This window comes from Piliocolobus tephrosceles, chromosome 1 (genome assembly GCF_002776525.5).
Source record: "Piliocolobus tephrosceles isolate RC106 chromosome 1, ASM277652v3, whole genome shotgun sequence".
Lineage (NCBI taxonomy): Eukaryota > Metazoa > Chordata > Mammalia > Primates > Cercopithecidae > Piliocolobus > Piliocolobus tephrosceles.
Genome location: NC_045434.1, coordinates 140215491 through 140230324, shown reverse-complemented (window position 1 = coordinate 140230324; position 14834 = coordinate 140215491). Strand labels below are relative to the sequence as shown.

General features: G+C 35.6%; 1 protein-coding gene across 22 annotated transcripts in view; it reads left to right on the top strand.

Annotated features, from left to right (window-relative positions):
• ADGRL2 (adhesion G protein-coupled receptor L2) overlaps positions 1-14834 on the top strand; it is a 698223-nt gene that overhangs the window by 604509 nt on the left and 78880 nt on the right. For all 22 annotated transcript variants that reach the window (XM_031933790.1, XM_031933800.1, XM_023208823.2 and 19 more), the window contains one exon: positions 6061-6274. In XM_031933790.1, coding sequence (XP_031789650.1) covers positions 6061-6274 — 214 coding nt within the window. The remainder of the gene's footprint in view (positions 1-6060; positions 6275-14834) is intronic.

The window sequence follows — 14834 nt, the reverse complement described above, 5'->3', positions numbered from 1 at the left end:
GATAGATAGATAGATAGATAGATAGATAGATAGATAGATAGATAGATTTCTTCCCATGAGTCAGTATTCTAGATCATTAATGTGATATAAATAAAGGGGTAAATAAATGTTTTCAGGAATAGGTTTTTACGTCTTTCATAAGATTTATTTAGTGAAAATGTTGAGTTTTAAAAATTGATACTAATTGCAATAATTTTATTAAAGTCATTTCAAAGTTCCTTTGAAGTAGCATTGTTGGTAGAAGAGATTGAGCTATATCCCTTGAAGTTTTCAGGAAAATAGTGTGAAATGGCCAAAGAAGGCACAACAATTTATGTTTTTCTTAAAAATTTATGTAACCTTTTTATTTTCCGTCAGTTATTTTGCCAAGATTAAGCACATGCCCGTGACACAGCCTCAGGAGCTCCTAATAACATGTGTCCAAGGTGGTTGGGCTACAGCTTGGTTTTATACATTTTGGGGAGACATAAGTCAAAAATCAGTACATGAGTGATGTTCATTGGTTCAGTTTGGAAAGGTAAGACAACCCAAAGGGTAGAGTTAGGATTCCAGGTAATAGGTGGACTCAGAGATTTTTCAATTGGCAACCGGTTGAAAGTGTTTGTCTATTAATAAAGACCTGAATCAACAGAAGAAAGTGTCTGGGTTAAGATAGGGGTTGTGGGGACCAGGGTTCTTGTTATGCAGATGAAGCCTTTAGGTAGCAGTTATTAGAGAGAATAGATTGGAAATATTTCTTAATCAGATTTAAAGAGGCAGTTCTGGCCAAACGTGGTGGCTCATGCCTGTAATCCCAGCACTTTGGGAGGCCAAGGTGGGCAGATCACCTGAGGTCAGGAGTTGAAGACCAGCCTGGCCAACAGGGCGAAACCTCGTTTCTAGTAAAAATACAAAAATTAGCTGATCGTGGTGGCGTGCACCTGTGGTCCCATCTACTGGGGAGGCTGTAGTGGGAGAATCACTTGGACCCGGTGGGTGGAGGTTGCTGTGAGCTGAAATTGCACCACTGCACTCCTGCACTCCAGCGTGGGTGACAGAGCAAGACTCCATCTCAGAAAAAAAAGGGGAATAGGGGCAGTTCTGTCAGCCTTAAGGTCTCTGTTTTAATGTTAAAGATAGTCAGCTGTGCCAGAATTCCAATGAAAGGAAAGTATAATGAGGCGCATCTGACCACCCATTGCCATCATGGCCACAACTAGAGAACTTTCCCATAATTGATTCGTGTTTATTTTCTCTTTTCCACTAAGTCATTGATTAAAATAGTTAACCTAGGAAATAGTTTTCCTGTGATTTGTGTGAACCCTGCCTAGTTCGTCACATAGACTTTTGAGAATTATTTGGACAGTAGCTCCTCATCTATATGGATGTGCACAGCACATCCATGTTAACAATGTCGTTATCGTCATATTTTAAGAAAACAGAGCAAATCGTTTATTAGTTATTGATCACTTGAAATGTTAGAATAGCATGTGTACTTGATTAAAAGGAGCTTGCCTGTTGAGACTTACAGATTGGGGAAATTTTATAGGACTTTGAAATAACTTTAATTCTTCAGAAAAGGTTTTAATTAAAACCCAGAGAAGTAAAATGACTTTGCCCAAAGTCACGAGGCTGACCCATATACTTATACTTCAGTGTTCAGTGCCCTCTCCATGTGTACCTACAGGATAGCATTTGCTCTCTGTATTTATGGTACGCATGTTTACGTTTCTACAAAGACGATTTTCACTACCATTCATATAGTTTTGTGAACCTCTACAATAATTATTTCCTGTCAATTTTACTACTGTATTCTTTGGTGATTTTCAGATTGTATGAAAACTTATAAAATAAATCTCATTACATTATCAGAAAATGGCTGGAGTAGTCAGAGTTGATCAGGGAAGAGTTCTGGAGTCTAAACTCCCTGCATGGGTTAGGATCTAACTTGTGGTTAAGATTGAGACCCTAAAAATACTACCATTTGATGCCTTAGTGTCATACTCTGTAAAATTGATATTGTAACAGCAACTATTCCATTGTTTATTTTTATGTTGTTGAACATAAAGTGATCCATAGAAAGCATTTAAGCCAGTGCCAGCACATAGTAATTGCTTTGCAAGTAATATTTATTTCTCTCTTCATATTTGTTTTTTAATGAATTTATATATTCATTATATATATAATTTTTTTGGTTGGAAACACAGAGTTTAGATAAAGAGAAATGTATAAATATGTAACCCATCTGTCTTATGACAATTCCAGTGATACATACATAATAGTAAATTGACAATTTAATTTTTTTGGGGGGGGGAGATGGCAGATAATTTTCACTGATAAGTAGTTTACCTTGTCTTTAATGTTCACCATTTGTTTTCACTACCAAAGGAAATAGACATTACAAAGGAAAGCACATTGCAATTTATATTGTGTTAAACAATCACTAATTTAATTCAACAATTTGGTTCCACATTTATAAGAATTATTTTATCATGTGCTATTGTAGGCATTGAGATTATAACTAAGAGCCTTACTACAGTCTAGCAGGGTGTGTGTGTGTGTGTATACACATTCACTAAAAGTGAATATGCACTGTATCACATGTTAATAAGCACATTAGTAAAGATATACATCCTCATATATAAAGTTTAATCAAAACAGGTAAGAGGAATTTAGAAAAGAACATTTATGATTTAAATCAAAATACATTGTAGGATTAAATTTCTGTTGCTATAACAAAATACTCAGACTGAGTAGTTTATAAAGAAAAGAGTTTTATTTAGCTTATGGTTCTGGGGTTCTGGGGTTGAAGGTGGGCAGCCACATCTGGTGAGGGCCTCACGCTGCTTCCTAGAATGGTTGAAAAGTAGGACAAGGGAATGCAAAAAACTAATTCATTCCTTTGAGAACAAACTCAGTCTTAAAACATAGACTTTGGGGCTGGGCACAGTGGCTCATGCCTATAATCTCAGCACTTTGGGGGGCGGAGGTGGGCGTATCACGAGGTCAAGAGTTGGAGACCAACCTGGCCAACATGGTGAAACCCTGTCTCTACTAAGAATACAAAATTAACCTGGTGTGATACTGCGTGCCTGTAATCCCAGCTACTCAGGAGGCTGAGACAGGAGAATTGCTTGAACCTGGGAGGCATAGGTTGCAGTGAGCCGAGATCTTGCCACTGCAGCTCCAGCCTGGGCAGCAGAGCAAGACTCTGTCTCCGGGGGTGGGGCAGGGGGAAAAGAAAGTGTTTATCTTAAAGACCTGTTAAAGGCATGACCTCCCAATACGGCCACACTGGGGACTAAGCCTCTGCTTGAGTTTGATGGGAACAAGCCATATTTAAAGGATAGCAAGTACCATGATCTCTTATCTCCAGTAGATTCTGTATTGGTAATCTACTAAATTATTAAAGTGTGCTGATCTTTCCTTTCTTTCTCCTTACTATAGTACTTTTTTTTTTTTTTTGAGATGGGAGTTTGGCTCTTTTTGCCCAAGCTGGAGTTCAATGTGAGATCTTGGCTCACTGCAACCCCTGCCTCCCAGGTGCAAATGATTCTCCTGCCTCAGCCTCCCGAGTAGCTGGGGTTACAGGTGTGTGCCACCACACCCGGCTAGTTTTGTATTTTTAGTGGAGATGGGGTTTCACCATGTTAGCCAGGCTGGTCCTGAATCCCCTGACCTCAGGTGATCCACCCGCCTCAGCCTCCCAAAGGACTGCAGGCGTGAACCACAGCCCCAGACCTTACTGTACTTTTTTGGATGACTGTGACTAAAGCTTTAAAACTCCTCTCCCTGAATTATCAAAACAGTAACATACTCAACTATGCCAATTCCCAAATAGGTTTCAAAAGCAGAGGAAAATTCACTTCGAATGATAACTATAATCCTGCAAACTAACAACAACAAAAATTAAAGTGGTCAGGTTTTAAAAACCACAGTGCTTCATAATCAGTTCTGTGTTTTTGACAAAATAGTAAGAATTGCGAATATGGCTCCAAGCCAGTCTTTTAATATAAATGTGTTCTAATATTCTAGCATTTTCTAATAATATGATTTACTCTGTTTTATTATAGAATTATAATTGCAGATTGCCTCCATTTAAAATAGGTTGCATTTCAAAATTTTATTTGATGTCATTTGTTTGAATTTTTACATAGCTTTTGCCACAGAAATGTGTCAGCTTCTGAAGCCATAAAAATATTTTCTATTAAAACAAATGTGGTAATACTAGTTTAAGCTTAATTATTTGTATAGGTAGTACAGTACAAGATCAGGAGATGGAGAAAAAGCAGAGAGAGAGAGAGTGTGTGTGTGTGTGTGTGTGTGTGTATGTGTACATAAAAAAGTTTATGAACTTGTTGGGGAAGAAATACCTTTTGGAAGTTTGGCCTGTGTACCATTTGTCCTGACATTTATCCAGCTCTGTTTCTGTATCACATTTACCCAGCTCTGTTTCTGTATCCCTTCTTCATTAGTAGTGCACCTCTCCACATACTACAGTATTCTCAACATACTATAAACCTTTTTAGTGAAAACCTGCCAAGCTTAGTGTTTGCCACAATCTCCAGAAGATTTCTGCGTTCCAAATTAGGTATTCTTTTCTTCCATCTTCAGTCCAGTTACACCTTTAGTTTTCTCCTAAGAACTGAGAGCTCAGCCAGGTTTGAAAATTGCTGCTTTTTAAAATCACACCAGTGCGTTACCCAGTACTGCTTTGGAAGAATATACTTACATCTAAGAAAAGATCATGTTTAACCAGGTGACTTTCTATTTTATTGAATTACTGAGAAACATTGTTCAAGAAAGATAAAGAGAACAAGTGTTAGCATTGGATTGGCCTGGGCACAGCCCAGCTCTTCAGCTTGGAAATTTATAACTTGGAACAATTTATTCTGAGTGTAATTTTTTTGTATAAAAGGCAGTATATGAGATAATGCATATAATACAGAATGGTGAAAATGATAGAGCTAAGAAATACTGAACATATTGCTGTTTTTTTGTAATGGGAATGCTATAGATGGTGATAGGTTAGAGACCTGAAAAAAGCTGAAACATTGTAGGAGAAGGTTTTGCTATTGTAGCTAGCCTGATGGTAGCCCACCAGGACAGCAAGGATGTCCTTGTCACACATAGTTCTTGGCTGTTCTTGGCTTTCCTTGCTTTTGCTCTTTGTCCTGTGCTCTGTTACTACTTTATGGAACTACTGGTTGGAAACTGATTTAAACTTAAAATGCTAATTATTTCATTCGGTAATCTTTTTTTAGAGCACTTATGAACAGTGTTTATCTATACTCTCTACCTAATGTACCATACATAAATTCATATTTATGTGCTTTAAGCATTTTTATGGACATTATTTTGTTTTAGAATTGTACAGGTAAGAAAAGTAATGTCTTAAATGTTTCATGTCAATTTTGTAGATGACGTAACTGATCGTAGAGAATTTTGTACTTTTCAGGTCTTTGCATTTGTTGAGTTGGATGGGAGCAGTGCTGGCTCCTTTGAATGTCCATCTGCTGATTCCTTTCAGTGTCAGTTTTAAATAAAGGGTATTTAAATGGAAATAAGTTATTGTGCCATAAGTATCTTACTGTCATAAATATATCTTAGTTATTGTGGGGGAAAAACTGCTAAGATGAAGGTATTTTTTAAGATAATGCAATAGCAATTAATGTGTATACATTAAATAAGAGAATAAGGCCAGTGGGTGTAGCAGAGCTTTCATTCCGTTGCACAAATGAAAATTCTTTCTTGATTAGTAGTTACATTTTCTGTTTGTAGAACTTGTCACCGTTTATAAAATCCATGATTAAATTTGTCATTATTTGGATTTACTAAAAAAGCCAATAGTTTCTGATTATACAGAAAGTAATTTGTTAGGGTATTTTGTAAAGATGAAGAGTCCAAATAAAGATGAATAAAAATAATTTTCTGACATATTGTAGAGAACCAAAAAAGTATTTAATAAATGCCTGAGTTTATGACTGACAATAGACATGAATCATGTTACTTGAAAATGCTTTACCAAAATAATTTGTCTTATAAATGAGTTACAGTTTAATTTTCTTTCTTTTTTTTAAGGTTTCAGCAGAGCAGCTTTACCATTTGGGCTGGTGAGGCGAGAATTATCCTGTGAAGGTTATTCTATAGATCTGCGATGCCCGGGCAGTGATGTCATCATGATTGAGAGCGCTAACTATGGTCGGACGGATGACAAGATTTGTGATGCTGACCCATTTCAGATGGAGAATACAGACTGCTACCTCCCCGATGCCTTCAAAATTATGACTCAAAGGTAAATATTCATGTGTTAATGTCCCATTTGAGCTGTTGTATCCAAATTAGAAAAATTATTACAGTTATTTCAAAGCGAATGGATATAGGCCACATCTCAGCCTATTTATTAAACTGAGTTGGGTTTTTAACCTACTAAAGTTGATTTCTATACTTTATATTTTCATCAACATTCAGATATGTAAATCATTCTAATATAGCTCGATATATCAGAATTTGTAATACATATTTCTTTGTGTTATATAAACATAAAATAAAAAATATTATTTGAAATGTAATCTTAGTTTTTAAGGCTTCAAAAATTTGAAATACTTTTTGTAACATCAAGAATATTTAAGTGACTGGGTCTTTGGCAATAGTTGCTCCTTACCTTTTTTTTTTTTTAAAAAAAAAATTAATAAACTTTGTTTTTTTAGAGCAGTTTTAGGTTCTTAGTAAAATCAAGTAGAAAGTACAGAGATTTCTCATATGATCCATATCCACGCATACACAGTGTCTCTCACTGCAGATACTTTGCCCCACAGCAGTACATTTGTTAAAACAGTCCATGAACCTACGTTGACACATAATTATCACCCAAAGTCCATAGTTTACAGTAGGATTGGCTTTTCGCGTTGTACATTTTATGAGTTTTGACAAATGTATTCACCATTGTAGTATCATACAGAATACCATCATGTGCCACATAATGACTTTTTGGTCAGTGATGAACCGCGTGTACAATTTTGGTTCCATAGATGCTAATGGATCTGAACTGTTGCCTAGTGACCTCTTAGCCATCATAAAGTCGTAATGTGATGTATTATCTTTTCTATTTTAAATATGTTTAGATGTACAAACACTTAACATTGTATTATAATTGCCTATGGAATTCAGGACAGTAATATACTATTCAGGTTGTAGCCCAGGAGCAATAGACTACCTTATAGTCTAAGTGTGTAGTAGGCTATACTGTCTAAGTTTGTTTAAATACACTCATTGCTGTTCATGTAATGATAAAAGAGGCTGACAATGCATATCTCAGAAAGTATCCCTTTGTTAATGACGCATAACTGGTTTCACTGTCCTAAAAATCCTCTATCCTTGGCCTGTTCATCCCTCTTATCCTCCTAACTCCTGGTAGCCACAGATATTTTCCAGATTGGCTTATTTCACTTAGTAATATGCTTTTACATTTCCTCCATATCTTTTGTTGGCTTGATAGTTCATGTCTTTTTAGAATGGAGTAATATTCATTGTCTAGATAGACACAGTTGATCCATGCACCTACAGAAAGACATATAGGTAGTTTTTAGGTTTTGTCAATTATGGATAGAGCTACTGTAAACATCAGTGTGCAGTTTCTTCTGTAGTTCATTTCTTTTTAGAATGGAGTAATATTCATTGTCTGGATAGACACAGTTGATCCATGCACCTACAGAAAGACATAGAGGTAGTTTTTAGGTTTTGTCAATTATGGATAGAGCTACTATAAACATCAGTGTGCAGTTTCTTCTGTGAATATAAGTTTTCAGTTTATTTGGACAAATATAGTACAATTGCTGGATTGTATGTTTTGAGTGTGTTTAGCTCAAAGTGGCTGTACCACTTTCCATTTCTACCAGCAATGAATAGAAGTTCTTTTTTCTCTACACTCTTGACAGCATTTGCTGTTGCCAGTATTTGAAATCCGTTCTATTAAGTGTGTATTGCTGTGTCATTGATGTTGTAATTTGTAATTCCCTAATAACATAAAATGTTCAACGTTTTTTATATACTTATTGTATTCTTATTATCATCTGTATATCTTTTTTTTTATTTTTATTTTTATTTTTTTGAGACAGAGTCTTGCTCTGTTGCCCAGGCTGGAGTGCAACAGCGTGGTCTCTGCTCACTGCAATCTCTGCCTCCCGGGTTCAAGCAATTCTCATGCCTCAACCTCCTGAGTAGCTGGGATTACAGGTGCATGCCACCAAGCCTGGCTAATTTTTTGTATTTTTAGTAGAGACAGGGTTTCACCATGTTGGCCAGGCTGGTCTCAAACTCCTGACCTCAGGAAATCCACCTGCCTCAGCCTCTCAAAGTGCTGCGATTACAGGCGTAAGTCACCATGCCTGGCCTTGTATATCTTTTTTGTATGTATTCTTAGCCCATTTTTAAAATTGAGGTTTTTTTTTTTTTTTTTTTTTTTTTTAGTGTTTTAAGAGTTCTTTGTATATTTTTAGATAGCAGTCCTTCATCATATATCTCTTTGTCAAATATTTTCTCCAGTTTTTGGCTTGTTTTCTCATTCCTTCCAGTTAAGAAGTATCGTTTATATAGTTAGTTAGGGCTTAAAACATACAAACAAGCAAACAAAATTAAATAACAAGTTCAACTTAAGAAAGCATACAACTAAGTATAGAATTCCTTGTATCCTTCAATGAATTATAGATAAAATATCCTTTTAACAGATTAAACACTTTCTGGCTTTTCTTCCTAGCAGATTTAGCTCTACTCAGTAGGTTAGAGAAGTCATAGAGAAGGCTATCAACATGACAGATGTGTTAAGCCAAGATGGAAAGTATGTTTTTGAATATTAAGTGGGAATTTCTGCCATCTTCTAATAGTATACAGATAGTTAGGGTAAATGTATTCTGATTTGGTTGTATTCTTTCTAGTTCAAACCAATGCTTGTTTTTGTTTTTGTTTTTGTTTTTGTTTTTTTTACCCTTGTATGTTGCCCAAGATGCTTTTAAAAATAAGGAAGAGACCAGTTGTCTTTTCTTTAAAATTTAGATTTAAGGAAAATTTTCCCCACATTCAAATTCAAGACAGTATAAAATTTGACATCATTGTTTGAATGTTTGAGGCACTGTAGTTTGTATTAAGTGTTAAAGATGGTTATAAATTGATGTTTAGCCACTTTGAAAATAGTACAATTGCCAGGTGCAGTGGTTCATGCCTGTAATCCCAGCACTTTGGTAGGCCGAGGTAGGTGGATCACCTGAGTTCAGGAGCTCAAGACGAGCCTGGCCAACATGGTGAAACCCTGTCTCTACTAAAAATATAAAGATTAGCTGGATGTGGTGGCAGGCACCTGTAATCCCAGCTACTTGGGAGGCTGAGGCAGAAGAATCTCTTCTGTCCAGGAGGCGGAGGTTGCAGTGAGCCAAGATCATGCCCCTGAACTCCAACCTAGGCAATGGAGTGAGATTCTGCCTCAAAGAAAAAAAAGAGAGAAAATAGTACCATTGAGTAAGGTAGAGATGAATATAAAGTATACACATGTCCTAATGTAATAGACTGCCTCAATTCCTGAGTTGAAATGTAAACTCTGATAATTTCTACTTTATTGAATTTGAGCAGTTTTCTTTCTTCACTGAGCCCCAGTTTATTAATTATAGAAAGTAGATAATACATCATTGGTTAATTTTGTGTTATAAAAATGATGTTTTTGAGAATGTGTTTTAAACTTTAAAGCTATATAGATGATACCTCTTAACTGGACTCTTGCCTTCCCACATGTAAATATAATACAGAAAACTGCTGAGAATGGATATCATTTTTCTATATTAGATAGAAAGCACCTAACTCTTGGCATCTTTTTTTTGTTTTAATTGTGGTACTCCGAGCATCTTAATTAGAATTTTCCTATATGTAAGATAGTATCAATAATTATTGCTTATATAGAATAATTTGTCCTTTTTATTAAAAAAATTAAAAAATCCCAAAACCCTAATAGTTTAGCAGATTTTACACTTTATATTCCTCAAAAATGTGATATTCAGTCATGTAGTGAAGGGAGACATGTTTATTTCTTTAATGTAGAAAGTTTGTCTTTGAAAATCTCACATTGAAACATTAGAACTTTTGCATTAAATTTGAAAGCCCCCCCTTTTTACATGTAATGATAGAGATGGGCATAGAAATTTCAGTACCATTAAAATCTGTTTTCGTTGTATTTTGCTCCTCTTCTTTTGTTTTTCACTCCCTTTCTTCCACTGTTACCTCTTCAGCAGTTGAGAATCAAGTAAATAAATACACTTGTAATTTAGGCTGTGGACATGGTAAAAGTATTGTATTCACTCTCCATTTTCTATTTCCTGTTCATTTAAAAGTGTGAAACTAAAGGCTCTAGTAGTAACTGATTATAGTATACCGCCTTAAATATTCTGAGTGGCTCATCCTAAAAAGTGAGAAATGAAATGCTTTCTTAAAATGATATTTGTTGTAATATTTTATGGAACAGTCACAATTTAGTACTCATTAAAAGTAATTGTTGGGGGGCAACTTAAAAATATATAAACGTTATAACGCTTTGAATTCATTAACAAACCAAAAAGCAAATCCTACTATTACTTTAAAGTATTTGATTAACAAATAGATTAGAATTTTGCTAACAGTATTGTCTCTTTCCAGCACTTGAGTACAAACTAGTAGGTGTCTTAAAATGATATGCTGGAATATACCTGAAGATCCTCTTCCCAAATTATAACTGTTTTTTTACTCTAAAAACCTGCTCACTGTTATCAAGGTGGTTTTGCTGCTTTGGATGATGCTTTATAACATGGCCAAGGTTGTAGCACTTTGGCCTAGAGATCTGAAAGTAATTATGTAAATATTTACTGGTTTATTTTTCAGTATTAAATGTGAATTTCACGTGCATAGTTAGGTCTTGTACAAAGCAATTCGTAGACATGTGAGTGTACCTTTGTAAATACAAAGAAGTACAAAACGTAATACATACCATGTGAAGAAGATGGAGAAAATAGGTGCTTCAGTTAGTCCCTATTGTAGTAAGGTGTATTTTGTATAAAATAGGCACCCTGTCTCCCTTTTTTTTGTCGAGGGGATGGATTGAAATTGCCCAAGGAAAGTAAGATTATAGCCTAGATTTATGGAACTAGCCTGGCTCCTTCAAAGCTTTTAACCAAAAAAATTTTTCTTAAGCACAGTTAAAGGTAGCACCTGACTAGAACCTCATAGCATATTTACATTAGGTTTCTTTTCTTTTTTTTTTTTTTGAGACAGGATCTCACTCCTTCACCCAGGCTGGAGTGCAGTAGCAAGATCTCTGCTCACTGGAGCCTTTGCCTCCTGGGTTCAAGTAGTTCCCCATTCTCAGCCTCCCAAGTAGCTAGGATTATAGGTGCACACCACCATGCCCGGCTAAGTTCTGTATTTTCAGTAGAGATGGCGTTTCACCATATTGTCCAGGCTGGTCTCGAACTCTTCGCCTCAAGTGATCTGCCCACCTCAGCCTCCCAAAGTGTTGGTATTACAGGCGTGAGCCACCACACCCGGCCTGTGTTTCTTATTAAGTAAAATTCAATATATTTTTGGTTGTTATACTATCCACTTAAATTCCTTGAAGTTTATTTTAGAACTGGGTGGCATATAAATAAATAGTGCAACAAGCCATTGTTTATACAGGTTTGGCACTTAAAGAGTAGTCAACAAAGAATGTAAAGGAGAAACAAGTGTCAACATAAAGTTGGATAGTTACAGGTGAATAAATGGTATCACCCACAGAGATTATGTAATTTGAGCACGCAAAACCTGCTAGACAACACCTGCATTTGAGGAGCAGAGGTAAAGTTGCCATCAAAAAAACGAACACACATGGGAGAATTAATGTCTTAGAAGCCAGTAGCAAACTACAAAAGAGATACATTAATTTTCTTGATGATGTTGAAGATTTTTATTCTATTTTGACAACTCAAATAAAAGAACATGTTAAGATTTTCATGACAGGAGAGTTTCAAGATAGAAATCAAGAAATAGCAATTAGCCTTGCCTTGCATAGACCAGCAGGAATTAGGTAGTACTCTGGTCACATGGGACCAGATGGTGAATAAATATAGGACCTGAATTTACAAAGTAGGGATGAACTTCTAGGATTTTTATTCTATAAGAAAGGGAAAAACAATCTAGCTTTAGAACTTTAGGTATAGTTTAATTAACTTAAGCTGTATAAGCAACAAAACTGATTTCAAAGCTCAGTGTTTTCTGAAAGGTTGGGATAATGGAAGTAAGCTCTAAATGTAGGCACCAGAATAATCTATTCCCTTTCTATACCCCATTCAATAACTTTTCTGTTCTTGAATTTCCCTTTTCTAAACTTATCAGTATCCTAACCTATTATCTCTAAGTATAATAATTATACTTTATTCTACTTTTTAAACTCGAGAGCATATGGAGTGGTGACAACTTCTTGTGTGCCAGAGGGTTTGAAGGAATGTGTTGTTGTACATGTATATGCGTTACTTTGTTCTGTGGTTCTTTACATTACAGTGGATGCAGAGTGAGACTGGAAAATTGAGTGCATACTTCCACATTCAGTTAGAAGTAAGACTATATGGAAAGGACCATGTATGCCTTAGTCTGGAATAAGCAGAATGATCTTATCCTCTACCATGACACCTCCCATTCTTGCCACCAGGATAGGCATATAAATAGGGACTTTCTTTAGGGAATGGGAGAGTTCATAGGCTATAGCTTCTATTTTAAGGGATTTATTGAATACCAGATTGTTAGAGCTACAGAGGAGCTTGAGGCTTATCATATTCTAATTCCCTTTAATTACACTTGGAGAATTGACTGTCATTATAGCTACATGTATATTTGTTGACATAGCTACGTGTATATTCTCCTCACTTTTAAAAAAATCTCCTTGAGAAGGAGTGGCAATTTGATATTCTTTTTACTTTGCAATTCTTTGGAAAAAGGTTGGATTATTTTCCGCAGGGGCTAAAACCTCAAATCGCCTGTACCTAGAACCTCATTCATTTAATACCTTACTGGCATGAAAATGTATTCATAAATAACTTTGAAGTTCAATTTTGCTATCTACACTTTTAACATGTCTGTTATTTTCAAATGTACTAATAGATACTAATTTTATATAAAATATTTAAACAAAGGAGATACTTAATGCACACACACACCCCTTTACTATGGGAAGTGGTGAATATCGGAAGCCTCTCAGAATTTAATAAAGAAAATTCATTAAAATGCAGTCACAGTTCTGCCAGTTTACTCTGGCAGACTTCATGATTATAGATTTCAGCTTGTGTATACCCTCCTTGACATACAATTCTCTCAACTTTTTACATTGATCATTCTTCATAAAGAAGATTTATATCCAAGTCACAGCTATATGAAAGATACTTTTATTTAATATTTGTTTTCTGACTTCTCCTATAGGTAACAATAAACTGTAAACTCATCTTTCTAAAATCTTCATATTTCTTCCTCATTAATGGCATTTTCCAAAGGGAAAAATTAGTTCAGTATGTCTTTTATGGTGTTTCATAATATTTTGGGGTTGGTATATTTTATTCCTGAATTATTGTGAATGCTTACTAGTCAGGGTTACTCTTGCTTAGCATATACATTCTCATAGGATTTAAACCTGCCATGTCTCAGAAACTGCATTCTTACCCTTATGTTATTTATCCCAAGTGTTTTTAGCTACTTGACATGTCAGGTTTATCCAACACTTGTCCATTAGGGTGAAATACATATGGGGTCAATGAAGTAACTCAGCTGCTCCTAACCCGTCATGTCTATGCAATCTACTTAGGTTATTTTCTGTTAGTTGATGGATTTCTACTAATTCTCTCACTCTTGGCCTAGTTGTTTCAAGACAACTAACTGGTATTACAAGCACATCTCTGTGGCCAATCTACTAATACAGATTCTTGAACTTTAGTACAGTAATAAATAACCATTAAAGTTCTTGTTGGTATACCTAATTGGACACATGCTTTGCATGTCACTTACTGATGGACATTTAAAGCAAAGCACTCATAGGAAGGGGAGACTCTTGCTAGTAATAAACATGAACCATATTAAATATTCACATTTAGTGTGTAAGAAAGACTAATAAATTATGAAATGTTTTAGAAGATAAATTATCTAAATATCTTTTATGACCCTGCTTATCAAATGTAGAAAAGAGAGAAATAATGTCACATCAAAAATTCTGCCCTATAGGATCCTCGGTTTCTCCCTTTTTTTTTTTTTTTTTTTTGACTGGGTCTTACAGCTGGAGTGCAGGCTCTGCTCAGTGCAACTCCAGCTTCCCAGGCTCAAGTGATCCTCCCACCTCCGTCTCCCAAGTAGCTGTTACTACAGGTGCATGCCACCACACCCAGCTAATTTTTGAAAAATTTTTGTACAGACAGGGTTTCCGCCATGTTGCGCTGGCTGGTCTCAAACCCCTGAACCCAAGAGATCCGCCTGCCTCAGCCTCCCAAATGCTAGGATTACAGGTGTGAGCCACCAGGCCCGGCTCTGTATCTCCTTTTAAAATGAAAATTAGTAAATATTTCTACTAGATGTTGAAAACTGCAAATACAGATGTGAATTGGCTCATTTTCACTGGTACTTTCCATTAATGTAGGGTATTTTTACCCTTTATATTATGTCCATTGATTGGTTGAGGAAACCAGAGTAATTTTTCCATAAGGTAGTTACATTATTGTTCTTAAGTATTCCCTAAGGATTATTCAGTGAAGTTCAGAAGCTTGAAAGATACTTTGAAAGTTTGAATTTTATTTTATTTTTTAACAGACATAGGCTGGATAAGGGTAAGG